General features: G+C 42.0%; 1 protein-coding gene across 1 annotated transcript; it reads right to left on the bottom strand.

The window, feature by feature from the left end:
• Window positions 1-109: 109 nt before the first annotated feature.
• Window positions 110-22,307, bottom strand: LOC308294676 (nucleobindin-2-like). Its single transcript, XM_080737455.1, has 13 exons — window positions 22,179-22,307; window positions 20,950-21,108; window positions 19,052-19,159; window positions 17,732-17,864; window positions 13,010-13,113; window positions 9,211-9,396; window positions 7,168-7,258; window positions 6,297-6,355; window positions 6,054-6,146; window positions 5,249-5,338; window positions 3,816-3,989; window positions 2,508-2,592; window positions 110-1,808 (listed from the first exon to the last, which is right to left on the bottom strand). The coding sequence occupies exons 2-13, from the start codon at window positions 21,106-21,108 to the stop codon at window positions 1,711-1,713; spliced, it is 1,380 nt and encodes a 459-aa protein (XP_080593581.1). The 5' UTR covers window positions 22,179-22,307; the 3' UTR covers window positions 110-1,710.
• Between the last annotated feature and the right edge of the window lie 1,502 nt (window positions 22,308-23,809).

Genomic DNA, 23,809 nt, shown 5'->3' with positions numbered 1-23,809 from the left:
GTATGTTTGAAAGCACACTTGAGCACAAGTGATTCTTTATAAACGTGACATTATAAATGCATGTATGAGCCTGTAGCTCATGTATGATAAAAGACAGAAGAATCCATCATGCAGTCTCATTGTCATCTTTTAATATCTTCATTCAAACCATATACAGCATTATGGATTTGTCACGCCGCAAGTTCTGGGGGTGTAGATGAACTGCTCTGCAAGAGCAATGTCATATTGGAGTTTTAAAAATTAATCAAAGTATTGAATATTGCAATTGAATTTTATCAAGACAAATAAATGCAACTTTTCTGCTGTAACCTATGAAGGATCCAAGGGGTTCCTGCTGGGGAACTCACAGAGGCTCCTTATAATAATGTGACCATATGTGGGCCCACCACCACCCACATAAATTAATGAACTGAACTGAACTGAACTCCAAATGAGTCAAGAACACATACTATACATACTTTCATGAACACACATAGCTGCTTCTGAACCCATACACTCATTAAATAAAACATTCAAATAAGGTCTGGATTTGGCTGTAAACCCATATATTGTATCTTCATCACTCCACTTCCAAATAAATGCTGACAAGGCAAGGCTTTAAAAAAAGCATCTACAAGGACACAATGCATCACATCACGACCTGTTGTGAGCTTGTAGATAGACCTGACAGACACCAGGTTGAAAGTTAAAACTGGCACAATAAACATATTCATTGAATTTATTTTTCCATTAACACTGGCTGCTGGTGGCCCCCCCACTTTGACAAAATGTGTGCTACACAAGGGAAACTTTAGCAAAGGAATGAACAGTAGTACAGTGGGTACAAATTAATTTGAACTATTTGGGACTTGGGAGTATTTTAATTTACTGTCAGCATCAATATGCAAAGAAGAAAAAAATGACCACGACCGTGATCAAATGTAAATCAATGGCTTAAGAAATGTGGTCAAAATATATTTTCATTTATTTTATGAATTCAGCATTACTTGTTTTATGAATAGGTGCCAAACTTCTGTAACGACATGAGTATAGTGCTTTTTCATTCAGAACCTAGCTGCAGTGCATTATTTCTGCAGTCACATGGCTAACATTAATCAAGTTTTAATTCACGCACAGTGTTCACTTGTGTTTTGGGCTACATTTTTGGTCTGAAGCCTGAACTCTTGCCTGATTGAATGTCTTGTGGCTGAAATGTACCTATTAAGACATAGCCTACGGTACAAGTGAACAGCATGCACAATTCTGTTTTTTCGTTAAATATTTACCTCTTTAGGTTTCTTTCTTACATACCCGTTAACAAGACACTTCTGGTGAGAAAAACATAAATTCTATACTGTACAGTACACAAACAGAAATACCAATCTCTCCAACAGTGAATAGAAGCTCTAGGCTGGGGCATATTAAAAGTAAACACAACACAAACAGATTACAGATCCCCTGTTGGGGACGAAAAAGGAACAATGACAACAAAAAAAGCTATTGGTGGGGAATGGACCGGAGATAATTTCAACTCTTGATTATGTAACTGCATTGGTGAGCTGGAGAATGGTACAGTATGAAGAGGAACTTGGGAATGTACTGTATACCCTCTCAAACAACACACTCATGCCCTGTAAACACACACACACACACACACACACACACACGTGTGTGCGCGCGCACACACACACACACACACACACACACACATCCATCCACATACAGGACCTGCTAAGAGTGTACAGACACTGGTGCGTTTGGTTGCTGGTGATCAGGAGACATAGGCTGACTGCTTCCCGGTATAGCTGGGGCTTTTTGGCCTGCGGGCTCTACACAGAACAGAGAAGGGAAAAATACCCACATTATCCTGAATGCAAGTTGGGTGCCTGCCTGATTATGTGCCATGGGAGGGCCAAGCAATTAATTAATATACCATGTAAGCCCTATATATATACTTTGTATGACAAATAGCAGAAAAATAGCCATTATCAGCGTATATATATTTGTGGGCGGTTCCTCAGTGTGTAACTGTGTATGTATGAGGATGGCCTCAACAGCTGCAATACCGCTGGGTGACCCAAGTGGCGCTGTTGAGCCTTGACAGCTCCAACACTTGAAATGAATGGACAACATAAGAATTCATATATATAGCTTAATGAAATGGACTGCTCAAAGGCACCGCTCACTTCACACTCTGGGTGTGATTTTTACATTTCTAAAATAAATAACAATATATATTGTTAAATTGATATAATCAAACATGAATATCTCATATAAGACAGTTTACATTTTCCAAAAGGAAATGCATGTATATAATTCATCAGTCTGACAAGAAGCAGAGATAAAACATATCACCACTGACTAAAACATTTAAGACCAGAGGGTATATCAGAAAGCTCTCTCAATATAGAACATATGACTGAATGCCAACCGTGTCATTGTCATCTTGAATGCCAGTGAATGAAAGTAAGTGATGGTGAAAGTCACACACTGTTGAATCATCCTCATTAGCAAGAACCGATACTGACCTTTAACCCCAGGTGGATGTTGTCCTTTAACCCCAGGTGGATTTTGTGCATTTTCAGATTTCAATTTCTCCATATCTTGTACTGCCTGAGGGAAAAAGATGAAGAATGGCATTATAAAGCCTAACTATAGTATGAACATGTCGCTTGCTGACAAGAACAGATCTTCAAACTAAATATAGTCCCACCCCCCCGGTGGCTCGACCTGACCCTGCAAGCCAAATGACGTCATGATGACGTTATGATAACGTCCTCCGGTGACTCTGGTGACGTTCAGAACTAACGTTCAGAACTAGGCCAGATCTCAGCCCATATGGGGATGATCTTGACGTCATTATCAGGACGTCATATGGACTATAGGATTATTGTTATTGTTTGTAATGTTAGTTGAAATATGAGCATGTAAGGTTATATTCTGGGACATATCTGACTAGTTATATTTGTCTGGCCTCGATTGGACCCTCTCTGATTAATCCAGGACATCTGTTTTTGTGGGCAGGATTTATGTTGGTTGGAATCAGGTGATATTCTAGGTCAGATCTGACTATATGGTTTGACTCGATCTGGCCCCAATTGAGACGTCACTGATTGGTCCAGGTCCTGACCGTGCTTGCTGGGGTTTTCTAACTACTTTATTAACATTAATTGCCATTAATCATTGCATGCCAGGCCCGATAGTCCCGAGATTATTTCAATGTCTTTCCCCGCCAGGCCCGATAATCCCGAGAAAAAAAAAAAAAAAAAAAAAAAAAAAAATCAAAAAATGTTTGGACCCCAAAAACTTTAGTAGGCATGATAGCAATCGCGAAATTGCATGTTTAACCCCCATAGCAACCCCATCTTTCAAACATGGCAGCCATCTTTGTTTACATTTTAGGAAAACATAATGGCTGCTATCTCATGAATGCCTGAACGGATTTCCATTCGGATTTTTTTGTTTGAAAGCTGTGAGCAATGTGCAGACACGTGGTGCATTATCTAGGCATGGGTGTGCATGATCCGTGCACTATGAATTACATGGAAGTCTATGGAGACAGAGGCAGGGGAGAGTACGAAGGTATTGTTAAATGGCGGGGAATGTGTTAATATGAATTTTTATTTTGAAACTTTAATTTGTGTCTAACAGAAGTTTGCGCTGGGGAATGTATCTCCAATTGAAAAATACCTACTTTATTTTATACAATTTATTGAAATATATTATTGAATAATTATGAATTCTAAGGATATACGGATGTGTAGCTCTGGGGACAGGAAAAGGTGTACAAAATTGACGTATTTGTAGATTGTGTTGGATTCCAGGTGCAGGTTTACCTGCTGCAGGTCCCTCTTCTCGGAGTCGAGCGTTTCCTGCTGTCGTTGCAGCTCATCCTTCTGTTTCTGCAGCTCCTCTGTTTTGCGCTGCAACTCGCTCTCCTCCCGTGCCAACTGCTCCTCATACTCCCTCATCTCTTCCTCTGTGTACACAGGGTTCTGCTGCTCCAAGGTCTAGGGGAATTTTATATTTTAGCATCCAAGGGAAAGAAGCGACAGGAGAGAAGAGGAGCCAGGGGAAGAGGAGAGGAGATATAATTGTGTTATGTTTTCCTTCCATTCCTAGTATTCACCTCTCTTACAGTACATGATAATTGTCTAACGTGTTCCATATGATGAGCACACCACCTGTCCATCATACAGGGATAGTTGGCCAAAAGAAGAAGACAGTTTATAAATTAACCCATTTAGGCCTAGAATTATTTAATGCTTTAACTATTGAAAAATAGCAGATATACAAGCTCACAGCGCGGCACCGAGTGCCGCGCTGCGAGCTTGTAGATCTGCTATTTTTGAAAAAGTTGTGAAAATGTGTGCAAATCTTTGAATATATGAATTTTCAAAGCGAACGTTTGTAACTCAAATTTTGCTTCTGGGGGGTCCCTGGAACTAAATATTTTGAGATAGGAGTCCGTGGCCAAATAAATATCATTTTGGGGGTCCTTCACATGAAAAGGTTTGAGAACCACTGACATGATAGTCTCTCAGTCAAGAACAGACTAACTGAGCTCCAGTTAAGCGAAAAGGACCTTTTCTTTGACGATGGCTATAGCCAGATTGCTGACATAGAAACATAGGGTTTTTCAAAAAATCTTAGAAGGATTCAAAAGACACTTATAAAATCGGGTCAAAATTCTAATTTTCACGATTTTTCAAAAATAGCAGATCTACAAGCTCGCAGCGCGGCACTCGGTGCCGCGCTGTGAGCTTGTATATCTGCTATTTTTTAATAGTTAAAGAGGTGGTGCCATAGTTTTGTACTTTTTCTGTTTTTCATGTGTCTAGGAGGTTGAAAGTACTTCATTAGACCCCCTGATGTGTTTTTTTTGAGAAATGATGTATTCTCTTAGTATTTGTTTGTTTTCTCTTGGAGGCTGCCCCTTGTGGTCAAAAGTGTCAGTTAAAAAACACAGATACTAAGTGTGTCACAGTATCAACTCCTCCCCAATTGCCATTCACCCAACACTGTGGGGTGTGGCTATATCAGCTGGGTCACCACCCACCATGCCATCCATGCATACTTAATGAACTGGGGGTGTGGCCACATAAAAACCCAATTTTAACTCTTTCTGTATACTTTTTTGGAAAAAATCTTCCTCCTAGTATAATCATAATACCTGACAATCATGTTTTAGAGGGGGGGGGGGGGAATCATGGCACCCCCTCTTTAAAGCATAAAATAATGGGTAGTGTTTAGCGTTTGGTTATCTCACCTCCCAGGGCGCTTCCTCCTGGAACTCCTTCTTTTGGGTGGCAGCCATGAATTCCTCCCTGGATATCAGCCTGTCTTTGTTGGTGTCCACCTGGACATGGACACACATGGAAACATGGATGTCGGTACATAAAAAAAAAAGGAGAGTGGAGAGTGCTTTGATAAGAAAGAGCTGTGCTTAGTCTTTTCTTTGCAGTCTGTGTACAGACAGAAGGAGTCTCCTGTAGTCTGTTTGGTGAAAAGCCACCTTAACGCAAACATCTTTTTACGGAAGATGGACTTCAAATCAGGAGTAAATATTTTTCTCTAACATATGTTTTACTTCCTGTGTCACCCATCTGTTGACAAGAGCAAGTGGAAAGGAGCAGATAAGAGTGGCAAAGACCTTTGAGAGAAGCAGCCAATGCCGCCACCTGAAGAGAGCTTTGGTTAAAACAAGAGAGTAATCAGAGCCTAGAGGGAGAGGATCTATGTTCTTCATCAATGAAATATTTATTCTGACTTTCTCTACCACACCCACCCACCCACCCACACTTGGGCCTCGGTCATGGACTTATAGATCATTTAAATTCTACAATTACAAAAGTTATTAATGCTATTGCATCCACTAAGGTGAAGTACCGTGTAAAATAAAATATCAACATGGAGATATGCCACGTTGGTAAAAAAAAAAGAAAATATTCAAAAGACTTGCACAAATGTTTACGATCTTTGAAAAAAAGAATCAAAACTTGGATGACACATGAAGGTGTGTCCATACAGTACAGTTATGACGGTGAGACAGTGCCACTGAGAGTGTCACTGACCTCGTTGAAAACGTGTTCTCTCATACGCAGCCTCTCTTCCTCCATCTCTACCATGTCATCCTCCTCACGGTTGGGGTCATACACCTTCTCCAGCTGAAACACACACACGCACGTGCACACACACACACACACACACACACACACACACACACACACACACACACACACACACACACACTTCTTCAGTCCCATTGTAGACTGATGCATATAAAACCAGACCTGGTAAACATGCACCGTTTTCACCTCTTTAGTGAAGAGAGCCTCCAGTTCCTGTTCATCGAAGAAGCCATCTCCATTGGTGTCTGCAAAAAATAAAATAATAATAATAACAGATGGCTTTAAAGACCAGATTCATCTCCATTATTATGTACAATCACACTGCTTTCAGCAATGCATGGCAGGTTACTGTAATCGCCCCTGTCTGTGTGTTTGTCTGCGTGTCTAGGATCAGTAAGATAACTTTCGGGTCGGACAAGTCAAAGTAAATAATTACATAAACAGGTCATCTCTCAGAGGTTTGCCACATTAGTTTCCTCTTGGAGCATTCAATCAAGTAATTCTTTGCCGTCTGTGATGTCCCCACTGTACCATCAAATGGTGTCACTCTGCACATTCTGTTATCATTAATAACATGAGAGGAGGGATATGATCAATGGGTTGCCCAGAAGAGATGATTCACGTTTGGGTCCAAAAGGTCAAGGCCAAATGTCCGATTAATGTTTTATTAAGACATAATAAAATATTATCATATAATCAGTAATCACAAGTTGTTTCAAGACACTTTACATGTAGAGCAATGGCTTTTTCAAATTGCCAAAGAATATATAGGTCTGAAATGGTTTTGTAATAATAATACAAATCTACAAAGTAACCAGTAACTAAAGTTTTCAAATAATTGTAGTGGTGTAAAAGTACAATATTTTGAAGTAAAATTATTGAAAATTGGAAGTACTCCAGTAAAGTAAAGAAATAACCATACATTAAAATTGTCACAGTGAGAGATGTAGATCTAAATATGCTGCCTTACACCTCCAGGTTTATATTTACATTATGCTATATGTTCCCAAGATTTACTCTTCGTGTATTAGCTATCATTTCATCCATACTTGGTTACCGTGGAGATTGAAGAAGGTCTTTGCGTCAAAGTCCTTTGGGTCCAATTTGTCTGTCTCCTCCCATACCTCCTTCAGCTGGTCCTTACTGCCCTACACACACACACACACACACACACACACACACACACACACACACACACACACACACACACACACACACACACACACACACACACACACACACACACACACACATTTCAAGGAATGTTTTTACCTATCCAAATTTCATATACTGTTTAGTGTGATTTCCCTAAAGGGCCATTTATAGTTACGTATGGTTGATTTTGTGTACGTTTTGGGTGAGGAACTACGTACGGTAATCGCGTCGCCATGCATAGTAGACATGCACGTTATTTATGTTCCGACCCGCTCTCCGCTCCAATTCTGCTCCCGTTTTGGCCGCGCGCCACATGAAGGTGGTTCTCACACGTGTAAAAACCTTAGCATTTAGCCAAAATATGTAGAACCACAGATTTTGGACCCGCCGTGATGTTTGGTATAAATAATAAGTGGTAACAGTCTGGAGTCTGGACTCGTTCTGCTGACTGTCAGCACTCAGCAACGTTATCGCGGTAAATGCAACTCCGCGAGGGTACAAATTTAAACACATGGATGCGGACCCGGAGTAATTATAACAAAACACACGTACACACCCGCTCATATATTGAACATAATCCAAGTAATAAATGAGCCGCATCATCATCTCTTCTTGTGACTTGTGCCTCGCTGTCTGTGCTGATGAATGTTGTTGCGGTGTGTGTGTGTGTGTGAGAGAGAGAGAGAGAGAGAGAGAGAGAGAGAGAGAGAGAGAGAGAGAGAGAGAGGTCGAGGCGTCCTCTTCAAGTGGTTGTGCGACCTTTTCCGTTTCTTGATAAAATATAATTTATTATTGGGACACACAGTTTGAGAACCGCTGTTAGAGCAGAGTTAATTTCATCACAACTGCGCCTATGTTTTATAACGGTGGCCGTGGGTACTTCTTCTACGGATACATCTTGTACGTTCAGTCCGTCCAGTTGGGAGCTGTCCGTAAGGGTCCGTATACGGAGATAAATCATCCGGAGTACGGAGGCGTGGGAGACAGACCGGACAAACCGGACGAAATTTAACTCACCCTCCGTTGCTTATGTATTCCTGCGGTTCTTATGTACTACTATGCATGGTACTTAACAGGGCAACCAGACTATTCTTTCTTTCTTTCCATCTTTCCGGATAAACTTTATTTTTACACGCTACTCCTCCCACAGTTTTGCCACATGTCAAATCGACGGGCTTCATCGGGACTCGTCTGCTTGCATTTTGCTAAGAGATATGTTATAATTAACGTTTAATTTATATACATTTATTTGTGAATACATTTTCTCCATTGACTTGAATGGGAAAATGCAAAAATTTTACTTTTCCCTAATTTGGAGATGACAGACATCATATATGTCTGACGTCATAGACCACATAAGACTGACACAGTATGTCCATATATTATGGGCATTCCAAGATTATGGGCTTAATATTGATGACATCAGGGATCTCCATATATGGGCATAAAAGGGACAAGGACGGAATGGTTAGCACATATAGGGACAAGGACTGACAGATACAGAGATATCCATATATGGGCATGAAAGGGACAAATGGTAAGACGGAATACATTTCCCGGCTGATTCATTGTGACTCGCATCAGGGCAACCACACTTGCAATTTCTCAGAAGTCCATCTTTCTATTTTATTTTACTTATCATTAGCATCGCTGGGCTGAATGCCCAATAAATGGCAGTTGGAACGATGGTGTTAAATATTACATATCCAACATATCCACCCTTACACAATCTAAACTAAGTGTGACCAGGTGTGCGTGCGCGTGTGTAAATGGTAAATGTATATACGAGTTTATCAAAAGAGTTTTATAATGTGCATTATTGCGGCGGAGAAACCCCTGCACCAACCTGTGCATGCGTCCATGTGTGTGCATGTGCATGTGTGTGTGTGTGTGTGTGTGTGTGTGTGTGTGTGTGTGTGTGTGTGTGTGTGTGTGCATGTCTCACAGGGTGGTGGACTTTGGGGTGTTCTGCATGTTTCTTCTTCAGCTCCTCGTAATGCATCTCCTCGTTCTTGCGGTGCTCCTCGTCCATGTTCTTGAGCCTCTCTCTCCTGTGGTGCTCCTTCACCATCTCGTACTTCTTGAAATCATCGTGGCGGTCCTTGTCGTAGTTCTCCAGGTCACTGGTGGCCTACACACACACACACACACACACACACACACACACACACACACACACACACACACACACACACACACACACAGAACACACAAAAGATCAAGATGGACTTCGGGGTGGGGCTTTAGTTAGTGGTCAATGCTTTGCAGAGATAAATGATAGCAACAGGGGATGATGACATGCTCTGCAGATCATTAAGCTGGTTTTGTTAGTAGTCTTACCTATGAAGTTAAGAACAAATAGGAAGGCCCACGCTGCTATCAGTGCAGCACAGCAAAATGTAAGTGCCCATTCTGCCCAATCATCAATTTTAGAAGCAACCAAGGAGCGCAAGGGCAAAAGCAAACAGCCTCCCAGAGTCCCAGTCAATAAATGTCAAGGTGTATGTACCATGCCAGAAATAGCAAATCTACAAGCTCACAATGTGTCCCATGACGCTTGTAGGTCTTGTATATTTGCCATTTTAAGCACAGGACATCATCATACAACTAACTATAAATAAGGCATCGTGAACATTCCTGTCTACAGAATATTAATGTAGAAAACACAGGTGGGAGCGAGACTACACTCTAATGCTTTTTAATTAGAAACATGCTCTTTGTGGTTAATTCAGGCAATGGAAATTATGTCCCTTTGGCTGAGAGAGTGGGTAGTGAAGAAGACCGACACATCTCTTAATAAGATTTGGTTGTGTGATCTTTGATCATTCCTCACGTTTCTATTTCATGAACCCAGCTGGGGCGATGGCTATCTTCATGTTATTCTCCCGGCCCATCCCACAATGAAAAGAGCTTTTTTTGCTGGAAAGATTGTTAATAGTCATCTTTATGTCTCTCTGGTTATTATCAGCTGAACAGTTTTAATGATACTTGATGTCCAGTATGGGGGGTTACTTAAAGCTTGCCTGAGTTTTAACTGAGACTCTGACATACAGTATAAAGCAGTGGTTGCTTGAGGGAGGATGTCCCAAACAAAATGAGGAACAGTTTAAACACTTAAACGATGTCACGATGTGACATGTTGTGAGCTTTTTTTTCTTTCTTTTGAAAGTTTCAGAAACGTATTGAAAGATCTTGACAAATGATCTATCCCTGGCACAAACTCCTTTCAAATGGAGGTCTGTTGCCTAATACATATCGTATTATAAATCAATTTGTGTGTCCTTGACATGACAATGCTTGAGAACCAGTGATATAGAGGGAGAGTAACATAATCCTAGCTTCAGCCCAATGCTTTGTATAAAGTACCGTAGGCTGTTTACTGACAGTTCAACGATTCTTCCAGGAGCTTTTTTGTACAGGCAATCTCACTGTAAAAGCTAATGTGCCTGTTGCAATAGTAAGGCCACTATGTTTTAGTCAACCAACCATGCTGACCATTGCATGAGAAAGATAGAAGCTTAAAGATTAAACCCACACTACAGTATAATTCCATTCACTTAGCAACAGAGATCGGAGGGGCATGCAGAGGGATACAAGAATCAAGCAAACAAGGAGGGTCATTCCACCATTAAGCAAATATCCCTGTTTGTTTTTCCAGTTTAGCTCACAGGCAATGTCCCCATATGTAATTTCCCCATGTCACTACACTGTCACAGCTGATTGGGAAGTTACCTTGGGCAAGCCATCCTTCTTCAACAAAGGAAAAATAGTTCTGATCACCTCAGTGCCTCCATGTATTAACACATCTACAAGTGAAAGGGGCCGGTCTGGTTAACAGAACTGACAGACGGAACAATCCAACATTTATTCATACAGGGTAAAATGGCAGAAGGAAACACATATTCAGGATCGGCGATCAGAATACAGAATCATTCCACATTTTATAACCACTTCATTAAAAATAACCTATTGAAGTGTTTTTGGAGAACATGTATTGTATAGAAAAATCTGAAGTGTGTGAAGTGAGCATGTGACGTCATGTCATGTGTAGTTGTGAGTCAGTCAGTCAGTCAGTCAGTCAGTCCGTAAGTCACGCCTCATGTCATGCTCCATATATGGCCAAGACAGAATTCATTTGCAAGTGTGACTCACGTCACGGCAACCACACTTGCAAATGAATTCTGTCCTTGTCCCTTTTATGCCCATATATGGAGATCCCTGATGTCATCAATATTATCTGGGAATGCCCACATATGGACATATTGTGTCAGTCTCTTATGTCATTCAATGGGCATTACACGTTTGGAACTGTTAGCACCGCTCGAATGTTAACTACTACAGAGTTAACGCAAGCATTACTGCTCAGCTTAATCAATTCCAGAGCATTAATAGACAGACTGAGTGTAGTCTACTCAGGAAAGTGTAGTCTACTCAGGAAAGTGTAAATGCAAGTATCTCTTGACATGGCCTGTATGCTGTGATAGCACAAACCTGTTCAGCCATGTGTGCTGTTTGAACAGTTAGTGTGGTTTGATGGTAGAACGCTTTGGGGTGCAGGCCGCACTTTGGCACTCGCCCTCCCTCTTGGGGTGTTTGTTTTTCTCTTAAATGAGTCAGCACAAAATGGATCTCTTCATTGTTTGTAGCAGTTTGGCAGAACAGTAATAGTATCCACACGTTTCCCAACAAGCTTACTCTGGAAAAGGGGATGTATTAATGTGGGCTTCACTTCCTCTACACAGCTGATTCAAATCACTCAACAAGCATCATGTAATCACCATGCAGAGATTCAGGTGTCACAGGCTCACAGTAGCAGCAGCAACAAGTCAGAATGAAACGCATCATATCAATATGAAGCCGCATTTTGACAAACCCCACCCAGCCAGCGTGTGATTGGCTGAAGTCCCTTTGAGCCGCATTGGGACGCAGAAGCAGTCCTCAGGACAATATTTACTATTGTGTCCCCCAGTATATCGTCGTTGTCGGGTGAAAACCTTGTATGTCCAAAACCGTTTATTTATCATTTTAATAATGATTTAAACTAGTGAAAACAGCCGATCTACAAGCACACAACGCCTCGCACCACGAGGCGTTGTGTGCTTGTAGATCTGCTGTTTTCACTACTTTTGTGTGACGGCCTTGTATGATGAAGCAGGGCTTTACTTTGCGAAAGAATGTACAAATTTGAAACTTGGAGATACAAGGTTTCCACCCGACAACGACGATATGTAACTCCAACTGTGCTGAGTCGGCTCATGCGACCTTCGAACCACTCAGCCCGGCGACTCGATCGCTGGAGCGTTTCGCTGTTACTACGTGTCATCTTTTTCGACACCCAACTCTAACCCTTACCCTAAACCTAACCTCCGTGGGGTGAGTCGCTCCCTCCCGACGCTCCTTTGTCGAAATGACTGTCATTCGAAAGAGCGAGATTTCCCCCCCGATCGATGCCGCTCGCTCGGCGGGGCCTCACAAAAGGAACAGGAAGTGAGCGATGCCCAACTTTCACGCAAAGGCTCATGGGACACAAGATACATTTTAACCCCAGGCCCCTCGCTAACTACATGATTGCAGTTCCAGAAGCAGTGCCACAAACCATTTTGAACCAAAAGTATTAATAGTTTAAATTGTTAAATTGAACAATCGTTCTTATTGGGACTCTTGGGACCACCAAAGGTCAAAGTTTACCGTGCATTAAATATTTAATGAATGAATTACAGTAGAAAACCATCAACAGTCCATACCGATTTGATGAGGCGATCCAGGTCCTCCACCTCAAAGGTGTGTGGATTCTTGTGGTTGAGGTACTCAAACTGTCTCATCAAAGCCTTGTGGTCCATAGCTTTGTCTGGAAGACAGAGGTGTGTCAGTGAGGAGACCATTTCATACAGTAGATTTTCAATTTGCTTTGCATTATGCCATGAGTGACAGTGTACTGTACACTGGCTGATGTTTATGTAAATGCAAAATAAGCACCACTCGGTTTCAGTTGCACATTACAGTCCCTGGCAAAGATGCACTGCCTCTAAAATATATGATAATGGTTGGAAAAAATAAAATTCACACTGAGGGGATCGGTAGAAAGATTTTTCTCAACCTGGCAACCACTCATCACATACTTTGAGGGTCTGAGGAAACTTGCATTAAGGCCTCTCCACACCAAAAAGTCTGCAAAGGACTGCAAAGAACTTGCAAAGGACTGCAAAGAACTGCAAAGAACTTGCAAAGAACTGCACAGAACTTTGTCTGCCGACTGTATGCCGACTGTACTTACTGTATGCAGTTGTGCGCATGCGGGGAGATATAGCATGAAATACCATTCCAAACCAGGAGGTGGCAGTAGTCTGAAAGGCTATTTTCACTCCATACTTGATCGTCCCTGCATGCCGTCGCTGTCGGAAAATGCTGTTATTAAGCCTATTATTTATATTATTATTTGGATAAAGTAGAAGTGTAGAACAACCTTTAAAACCAATCATAATCATTTAAAATTGTATCATGATCTGACACTTTCACAACATCTTGTTGCTGCTTCAGCGTTCTGCCTCCGTGTGACGTCGCGCATTGAAAATATCAGAGCTACAAGCTCACAACATGTCGGAACTTGAAGCGTTGTGAGCTTGTATGTCTGCTATGCTCGACACGCACCGTCATACGCTGAAGCACACATCCAGCTTTTCACAGCTGAAAGAGGAGGTAATCTAGATAACCAAACTGGACCCAGTTGAAACGTGGATATTATACAATCAAGCACCTTTCTAAGCGTAGCAATTGGGCAACTTCTACATCGCGCTAGGCAGTTCACTCGCGCCCACTTTATTCAGTTATGTGTAGTGTGTTGTCTCGGTGTCCTCTGTGACTGTGTGGAAACAGTATGCCAAACAGATAGCTACCAGCGGATTGTGTGTTGTCTTTTATCCGCTCTCGTTGGCTCATTTCACTGCCGACCGTCAAGGGACCGACTCAACAAAACCGGGCAAGTCCAGTTTCCCAGTTTTCGGTCGATAAGGTTCCCGACCCGCTGCCGAAAACCTGACGATGAGCTCCCGTTCGGCAACCGACGCTATCCACCGCCTTCCGCCGCCGAATCGTCGACGAATCTGTGCGGTTAAAAGTGGCCTTTAGATTGACCAACACTGTATAACCCAGAATATTCAATGGCCACCTGACGGGGCAACTTGTAATAATATACATAATTGAGAAGGATGATGTCTGTTAGCACTCTATCGACTTGATCTGTGTAAATAGTACAACGATGATTTCTAGAAGACTTAATTCCAATGTTTTATTTATTTATTTTTTCCTTTTAATTTACTGTACTTAACCTTGTTTGTGTAACTTTTTCCTTACTGTCATGTATAATGTGTACGCTGATCTATTGTTTTCTATTTATTATTATTTTCTCTTTATTATTTTTCAAGGAGTGATTAAAGATAGCAATATGGGGGGAGGGTTGGGGAAAGGGGGAAAAAAAGAAAAAAAAATGTCTTTGCAATATTGACTGGTTTAATGTATACTGTTGAAACATATGTGACATGAATAAAGATATATATAAAAAAAAAATATATATATATGATAATGGTAGACTGTGCTTGTGCTGGGCAGCTCCCAGCAGCCAACAGCAGATGGCTTTGGTTGTGCTGGGCAGCTTCCAAGGAACCAAAAGCAGAAGACTGTGGTTGTAGGGTTACAGCGTCCACTCTGTCCTGTGACCAACATCTGAAGAATGTGGTTGCACTGGGCAGCTCCCATGTACAGCATGTATGTACCTGTATGCAACAGGTATTTCTGAAAAGGCACATGCATTCTGAGGGAACACACTGATAAAAGCAATGATATTAAAGATGATGGAATCCAATAGAGTCGCAGACTTATGGCTAAATATAATTATTAATGCGTCATCACTGCTCTCATCAAGGCTCTTCCATATCAAGGTGCTTCACTAAAACACGCCACACTGCATGACAAAAAATGGGCACACAACTAATAGAAATTGGATCAACTTTGCTTTGATAACAGAATAATCTACTACCATAGGCAATGTTACATGTACATGTTAGCTAGTAATCTGTTCAGTCTCCAAAGTCTCTGGCTTACTTGCACAACTTTCCTTGCACTGTATATAAGGCTTTGTTCAGACTGCGGCAAATCCCACCTGTTTCTCAAATATAATCTTTAGAACTAACTGTGTCCACACTATTATTTGCAAGTTATTAGATTGGAAGTGTATATTCAGACATAGCAGAAAATAGCCAATCGACAGGCTCACAACGTGTAAAAGAATCAGAGGGATGCAAAGTATAAATCAAGCTTCAGCCTCTGACTATCCAGAATGAGACATCACTGGAAATCAGACTTGTCTCCAGCAAGAGCCGCTGATACAAACGACCTACGGCCTGGTCGCGACTTAGGCCACGACTTGGAGGTCGTAGGTCCCGGTTCTGGAGGTTTTGCGCGATCTCGGTCGTAATTCAGCGACCTGGGAAGTCCGCGATCGAAACTCTACGCTTGCTAAGGGAAGGGACGCGAGTTTAGAAACTCTACGCTTGCTAAGGGAAGGAGCGCCGCGATCGAAACTCTACGCTTGCTAAGGGAAGGGACGCGAGTTTAGAAACTCTACGCTTGCTAAGGGAAGGAGCGCTCGTTTTCAACAGCGTCGGCAGGTTAGCTCAGTGTCGGCAGGTTAGGGTTAGGGTTAGGGTTAGGGTTAGGGTTAGGGTTAGAGTTGGGGTTAGGGTTAAGGTTAGGGTTAGAGTTAGAGTTGGGGTTAGGGTTAAGGATAGGTTTTGGTGCACCTCGCGCGGTCCAAGTGACTACAATGGAGCGCTTCCTACCTCCGGTTCAGCCAATCACAAGCTTCAAAAGGTTGAATAGCGCTGCTGCTCTAGAATATTCTGCAAAAAGACGGCCCGGGGACGACCGAGGTGGCGCAACCACGGCCGGGGGTCGCGAAACTAGACCGGCCGCGACCTAACAAGTATGTACCGCGAACTACGACCTCCAGAACCGGGACCTACGACCTCCAGGTCGTGGCCTAGGTCGCGACCAGGCCGTAGGTCGTTCGTATCAGCGGCTGTCTCTCCTTGAATCCCATTTCATACCACTTTCCATGTGTTGTTTTGGTGTTAAGCCTTAATAAAACTAATTTCATTCCAATCCAGATAGGCCAAAAATCGGATTTGGCAGAGCCTAATTCTCAGCATTTTTCTTTCTTTCTCACTTTCTTACTTTCCATCCCCTTTCTTCTCTTTTTACAACTCCTTTCCTTCCTTCCTGTTATTATTTGTTCCTTAACGGTGTCTTTTCTAGCTTGCTTGCATAAGCCTTCTTGAGTTTACTTTCCCCCCCCTATCAATATAGACTATAAACTAGAAGAACATTTGGCAAAAATAGGCAAACGTTAAACTTGTATATCCACAACTTTCCAACATCCCATCGTGCATTGCGCAGAATGTGCAGGCAGCTTCCGGCGCAGCAGCCGAGAGTGATCTACAAGCTCACAGCGGTTGCATCTGCGACGCGATGTGAGCCTGTATGTCTGCTGTTAACCGGAAGTGTCCTGCAAATAATGCTACAGTAAATTCTCGCGGAAACAGGTGGATAGCGGCTATTTCTGCTATTGACATTACGTACAACAAAGTATATAAAGTTTCAGTGACACTCTGAAAGCCAAAGAGTACATCTTCATGATGTCACTGATCACATGAAGGGGGGACTTTTTTTCTTATTTCCACACAACAATTCTAAGGTATATTAATGACATAGTTCAATGTTGAAAATGAGTGGTATTCCCTTTAAGGATCCTCTTCAGTATGGCTGTTAGTATGATAAGGTGTATTGGTACATTGCCATGTTCTTGTGCCTGACATTAGGGAATTTCAGGAGCCCGTTTCTACTACCGCAACATGAGGCGGGACTACGGCTGCGATGACCGCTGTGGTCCAAATCGTTAAGCAAACAGCCGTCGGCGACGGGGTCCCACCCCTTTTACTGAACACTTTGGTTCCCATGGCGACGCGTCTATACGCAGCAGACGTTGTAGACGCTACGTGGAAAGGTAGCTTCTGCCGTTGTAGAGAAGGCCGCGGTGGCGGCAGGTTTATCTATCGAGCGCTATTCATTTCCGGTTACGATTGTCATCTGCCGTAGCCGCCCAAAGCTTAAATAGCCTAGTCACTTCCTTATTGCTGATGATTTCACCACCCAGCCTGTATTGTAACTGGCAGCCTTTTCAGTTGTTGTGAATTTAGTTGACCCAAAAAAATACAAAATATGGAACTGAAAAGGGAGCTATACTGTAGCTTCTCATATATGCCCCCCAAAGTTTTCTACTGTACTTTGAACCATTTTATACAGTTCAATATAAAGAATTCACAAGCTTTTTGTTCCCTCATGGAAGATTTTTTGACATATATTTTGACATGAAAAAATATATTTTCTTTCAGCATTTAGCATGGACCACATACCGACCCCTCCCTCCATGTCATGTTTGACTTTGATCAGCATCCTCAGTCTGCTGACTTCCTGTCTCTTCAACTCATCTAGCTGTGTTCGTACATGGTGGCCCACAAAGTCCAACTCTTTGGCAAGCTTTCCGTCCTACAAACAAACAAACAGAACATACTGTATATCATTTGGTGGACAGTTTTATCCGAAGCACCTCATGATACAGTACAACGGCAAGGGTGTCATTCATTTAAAACGGTTTGGTCCCAACGTCAACTGAACCCCTGAACCTGTTAATGCCAGGCGCTGCTAATTGAGCTACACACAGAGAGGGTCACCTAACCCTTGCAGTGCAGGCACACAGTAAAATCTGGAGTATGTATTTAACTTTGACAGAGTAAAAAACAGACCCATAAGGGTTTATACTCTCAGAGTTAGAATAACACTCCTGATTTCTCTGTGTGAGTGTACCATGTTCTACTACCATTAGTACAGAACTACCTTACAGGGGTTGACACTGAGGTCTCAAAAGTACAGGTCATGTTCTATTTCCACAAAGATCATGTTCACTTTCCTGACTATATTTTCTTGCCCTGGACGGGCAATAGGACATTCCATAGTGTCAACCCCTGTCTTATTATTCAGAAATAGGGGTGAAATTGATTACATCGATCGACAGCAAATGAATCAAATTAATGAAATAATCACATTAGGCCCCATTTACACTGGCAGCCAAATCGAGCCTGAATCAGATCTGTGTCACCACAGATATAAAAATCTAGATACCTCGTCCACCGCTGGAGTTCATTTGAGAGACCCGTCAAAATTGATAGGCAGAAATGCGTAAGTGTCGAGGGCAGGCTACCACTCAAAAAAACGACTGGCCAATCGCAGCGCATGTTTTCCAGGACTTCAACTCAACCGAACGTCCCCTTCTGTGACACACGCGGAAGCGTCCACACCTGGAGCCATACATTCTTGGAAAAGTTGCCTATCAACCAAGACGGATGCCCCACATCCGAAGGAGGCGCCTACCTTTTTATGTCTATGTGTGTCACATCCAGATTGCTATCTATTTGGTTCTGTGTGACCATGTGACCATTTAAACCAATCGGATTCCAATCTGGATGTGGCACAGATCTGATTCAGGCTGGATTTGACTGCCAGTGTAAATAGGGCCTTAGTGATGTCTCATATATTATACTGTACCATATGCATTTACACTCATTAATCACAGATTAATCAAATATTCAAAAATAGACGTTAGTTGCGGTTCTATTGTGAATAGAAGACATAATAAACAATGGAATAACTGCTCTCAGTGGCAGTATCGGTCCTACCTTGATGGCGTCCATATCTGTGTCATGGAGTTTTTCTCTAAAGTGCTTGTCTTTCTCCAGAAAGTCGATGACCTCTCTGAGGTAACGGTCATAGTGCAGTCCTGTGTCCTGAAGCACAAATCCCAGCAGGTTGTTGTCATTAAAGGGCCTACACCATGAATTTTCATTTTTCCAATTTTTATGTATTTTCTTGGTGTCCCACCAGCAACTTCTATCCTCACAAAGTCCTATTTCTGACCATTGTGTCTTTCTCAGTTTATGGGCAGATCTATGTTAGCATGTCTCAGAACGGTCCTGATTGTGAAATGTCAGATTTGTGATGTCACAAGGCCTGAGAAGGAGGCAGGAGGAGCTGGGAGAGGGTTGGGGAGGGGTGGGCAGGCCTGAGAAGGAGGCAGGAGGAGCTGGGAGAGGGGAGGGGTGGGCAGGCCTGCTGAGCAGGAGGTGGGGAGGAGTGTGGGGCCAAAACTGGCTCAATAGCGCAGTCCTCCCACTCAGGACAAGGTGGTACTGCAGCTGAAAATGCTCTGAAAGCCAGGCAGAAATGACAGGGGCTCTGTATTCAGGAGTGGTAATTTAGCCTCAAACCTTTTCAAAAACGTTTTTGGGACACAAACAGTGTTATATAAATTATTTTTAAATGCATGGTGTAGGACCTTTAACAAAGATGGGGCATTTCTAAACCACTGATAATACCAGATTGCTAGAGGTGCTTTGAAAGGGCTGTGTAGAGCCATTTTGTCCGACTTCTGTTTCCAGTGAAGACTGAAGAGTAAAGATCTGCTTCAAACTGAAAGCAAGCTTCCTCTTTCTGAGGCAAAAAAGAAACCCTATGTATTAAAAGAAAACTTTTATGTGCTTGCCAAGTTGCTGCATAAAAGCACACGTCCTTGTATATCAAATATAATTCTTTGGACCAACATAGATTCTCTTTAAGATAACTGAAATATTTTATGTTTGCTGGCAGGGTGAACAATGGCTCCTAACAATTATTTTTGTTAAGAGTTTTGAACATTCAAGCTGCATTAAGCAACCCTTCCAACTAATACACATGATTAACAGTATTATACTGTACATGCAAGCTGAAGGAAATGTACTGTATGAAGCAGCTGCTCCCACTAATTGATTCTGTTAAAAGTATTGACTGTTGGACATGCAAGTTAATACAGGAAGCAGATGCTCCCACTAATTAATTTGCCTAAATAAACACATTAACAAAGGTATACGGTACAAATGTATTTTCTTGATGGACCAATCCCATGTCATTAAAACTAGATAAACTTGCAAAGGAATTGCTGGAGGCCTTCCATGATATTCTATGAGGTACCAGTATGCTATGCACTGTGCAGTATGACATTTGACAACATTTTTCTACCAGGTGTTTGTATTGCTCTTTAGGACAGGGGTCTTCAACAGGGGGTCCGGGACCCCTAGGGGGTTCTCATTGTTACTACCGGGGGTCCTCCAAATCTTAGTGTGATATATTAACCACTTGAACCCTAGCATCCATATTCTGAGAACTTTAGCCAAAAATAGCAGATCTACAAGCTTAGCTCACAATGAGCTTGTAGATCGGCTATTTTCAGCAAAGAGGTTTGGTGTAGAGGGGAAAAAGAGCAGACTAAGTACAGAGTGAAAGGTCAAATTTATTAAGTATTGACGGTTCAAGTGGTTAAATGAAAACACAAATTGACATGAATCCAAAACACACTGATGATTGTGCTGTCAAACGATGAAACTATATGGAATCTATGAAAAGGTTGTGTGGGTCCCTGCTTCATCTCTCTCTCAACTAAGGGGTCCTTAGCCTGAAAACGTTGAAGACCCCTGCTTTAGGACATCATTCTCCATTTAGAGATCATGGCTCATATCAAGGTCCCCACACAGTAAATACTCACGGCAGGCTGTGGGGGGTCCAGGTGCTCTGGGGCGGTGGTGACTTTGGTCTTATCAACAACAGCTACAGGCACTGCCTGGATACACGCCAGCCACAGGGTGGCCAGAAGCAGCCCACAGTGGCACAAGGCTTTGCACCTGTGTACCGCTTTTATCCACATCTACAAGAGGACAAGATAGAACAAGTTAACCACTTTAACCCTGCTACTGTACCTCTAAATTGGGCATGTCATTATAGGTTAACATATTCAAATATCTTCTGCAAACACTGCAATGTACATAAACTGCAATGTACATAAACTGCATGTAACAAAACTGTAAAAGGTACATATTGTAAATCGCTCTGAATTAAGAACGTCTGCTAAATGCCTAAATTGACAATTTTATAAATGTTATTCATTCTTTTCTCAGTGCTTGGAGGGCTATGTTTGCTCAGTGCAATGTCAGAACATGCTGCTACTATGCTATTGAACAGCATCACTTGTGAAACCTTAAAGCTTGCAATCTTCACAGTTTTGAGTTACAAGTCAAAACAGCACCCAGTGAGAACAGTTAAGTAACTTAAGCTTAATCTCAAAAGCAAGCTCTCTGCAGCCACAAGCAAAAGACTACAGTATGCAACAAACACGTGTGTGATGGATCAAGGCCACAGCCAGCCATCCACACCACCATATGGGGTTAAAGCCATTACCATGTCTGACTCATAAGCATTGCATTGTTGCCTTTGAGAAATTATTGCAACATTATGACCACAAAACATTATGTTCATAATCCTAGTAGCCTAATTGTGCAATTATTAAATGACGCTTGCATTTTCTTGAATCAACCCCCCCTGTTCTGTTCCTCAATCCATATCTTCACATTTTAATTGACTGACATACTGTACAGAATTGACTGGCTCCAGTACAGAATAACTGCATTTTGAAAACCAGTAGCCTACCAGCCACCACACAAAAGTTGCGTTTTCTCCTGCATTGTATGTCAATCATTCATTCCATGTGGCAGTGACAACTGACAAGTAGCCTACCGTTATGCATCCCTATAACGGTGGCATGTTCACTTTAGAATGGTAATGATGTCTCAATTAGAATTAGAACCAGACATAAGACAAAATAGCCTTTTTAAAACATTGTCAACATCCTCTGACTTGAGATAAATCTTCAAAGCAATATCAATGTTTAAGGTTATCGTAAGAATAAATACAAACACAATTGAGTCATTTTACACTTACCCTACGTTTGTCTTTCTTCCTTCCTTTTTCCTCTGGGCTTCAGGGACCTTCAGTTAATCCGTTAACTGGTAGAAATGGACTGCCCCTTGTTTACAGCTGTCAGTTAAACGCTCATGTCTTATAGCGGGGCGCAACCTAGACAGACACTTATTAGAACTTACCATGGCAACGCCCCGCCTCCCTCAACGTCTATTGGGCGAAAGTATTTATTCTCGTTGGAAAATACTCGCGTTGGCTGCCGATTGGTCGACAGGATGTGTCATTCAAAATAACAACCGTTATTATTGTGGTCAAGGTGCGTAGAGGCAAAGGGTACGTGGCGTTTGGTTTACATGCGGTTTACACCATCACAGTTTTGATAGTTTGTCACCCCGCAAGTTATGCATATTTATCATCTCAATGAAAAGTTATAAACCTGCTAGCAAAAACAGTGAATATACAAATACAATAATTAATAATAGGCCAAAATAAGACTCAGCTCAGCTCATAATGCCTGTCATTAACACATTTCAAAACACAATTAATGTATGTCTATGTATTATCATAATATTACCATAATGCAATTATGATAATAACATATATAATTTTGCATAGTAGGCTAATAAAGCTAATAGGCTATTGTTCCAAATGTGTGTTCTTTATTCACAACAACATACATACAGCACTTCTCAACGGCTCTCCCAGAACGAGAGAGTGTTTTTTACTGGTGATTCAGTCAGAGTGTATGAAAGGGTGCGCTCGTTTTATTGTCCACGACATTGCAAGCGGCGCGAAGGCCAGCGGACCTTGGTCCTGCTCTTCGCCCCCGAGCGCCGCAGGCGCGAGTGGCCGCGAAGAGCGGGCCAGGGCCGCGCGGCCGGCGGAGCGCCGCGCGAGTTACGAAGCCGTGGTGAATGCAATCGTTATATTTATGCCCAGGCCGTAAGGCCTGGGCAAGCCCACGATAAACGCCCGCGCAGTCCGGTGCGCATTTCCGAACGCACCCTTTCCCCACACTCGGACTGAAACACCAGTAAAAAACACCATCCCCTCCCAGAACACCACTAGCGGAAAGCCTGGTGATGCGAGGTTAGAACACCACAGACAGACTGTACAGAAAACCACTAGGTGGCAGCATTGAGCCGGTTACTTACTTGAATAATCTCTCTCCTTCTATTCAATGATAGTTTTCTAAACCAAGTTGTAAGTAACCTGTAACAGAGTGGGTAATAAGTGGGTTATTCAACAATTACATATTATGTTTGTGGATTTTTCAGATATTTTCCTGTTTCCATTCAAATGTGAAGCCCATTTAATAAATTGACCTCAATGTAATTAGTTAACACATGCATATTATATAGATCTTTTTAATTAAATAATGAATAGCCTATGAGACCATGATTAATTAGCATGAACTCAAACAAAAAAGTACAAGAAGAAAATAAACCTCCACCTTCTTGAGTCTCAGTTCACTATTAGATACGTGTTGTTTGTCACTTCCAGAAATCAGCTTAGGCAGAATTGAATTGGTGCATTCATCATCAATTTTATGAAACTTTATGTAGCCAGCTGTTTCCATTTAAGCCTGTAGATCTGCTATTGCCAAAATATCTTGAAAAATGAGGAACATTAATCAACACAAACATTGTATC

The sequence above is a fragment of the Nannobrachium achirus genome, assembly GCF_963921795.1.
Source record: "Nannobrachium achirus genome assembly, chromosome: 11".
NCBI classification, from domain to species: Eukaryota; Metazoa; Chordata; class Actinopteri; order Myctophiformes; family Myctophidae; genus Nannobrachium; species Nannobrachium achirus.
This window is presented reverse-complemented; position numbering and strand designations above follow the sequence as displayed.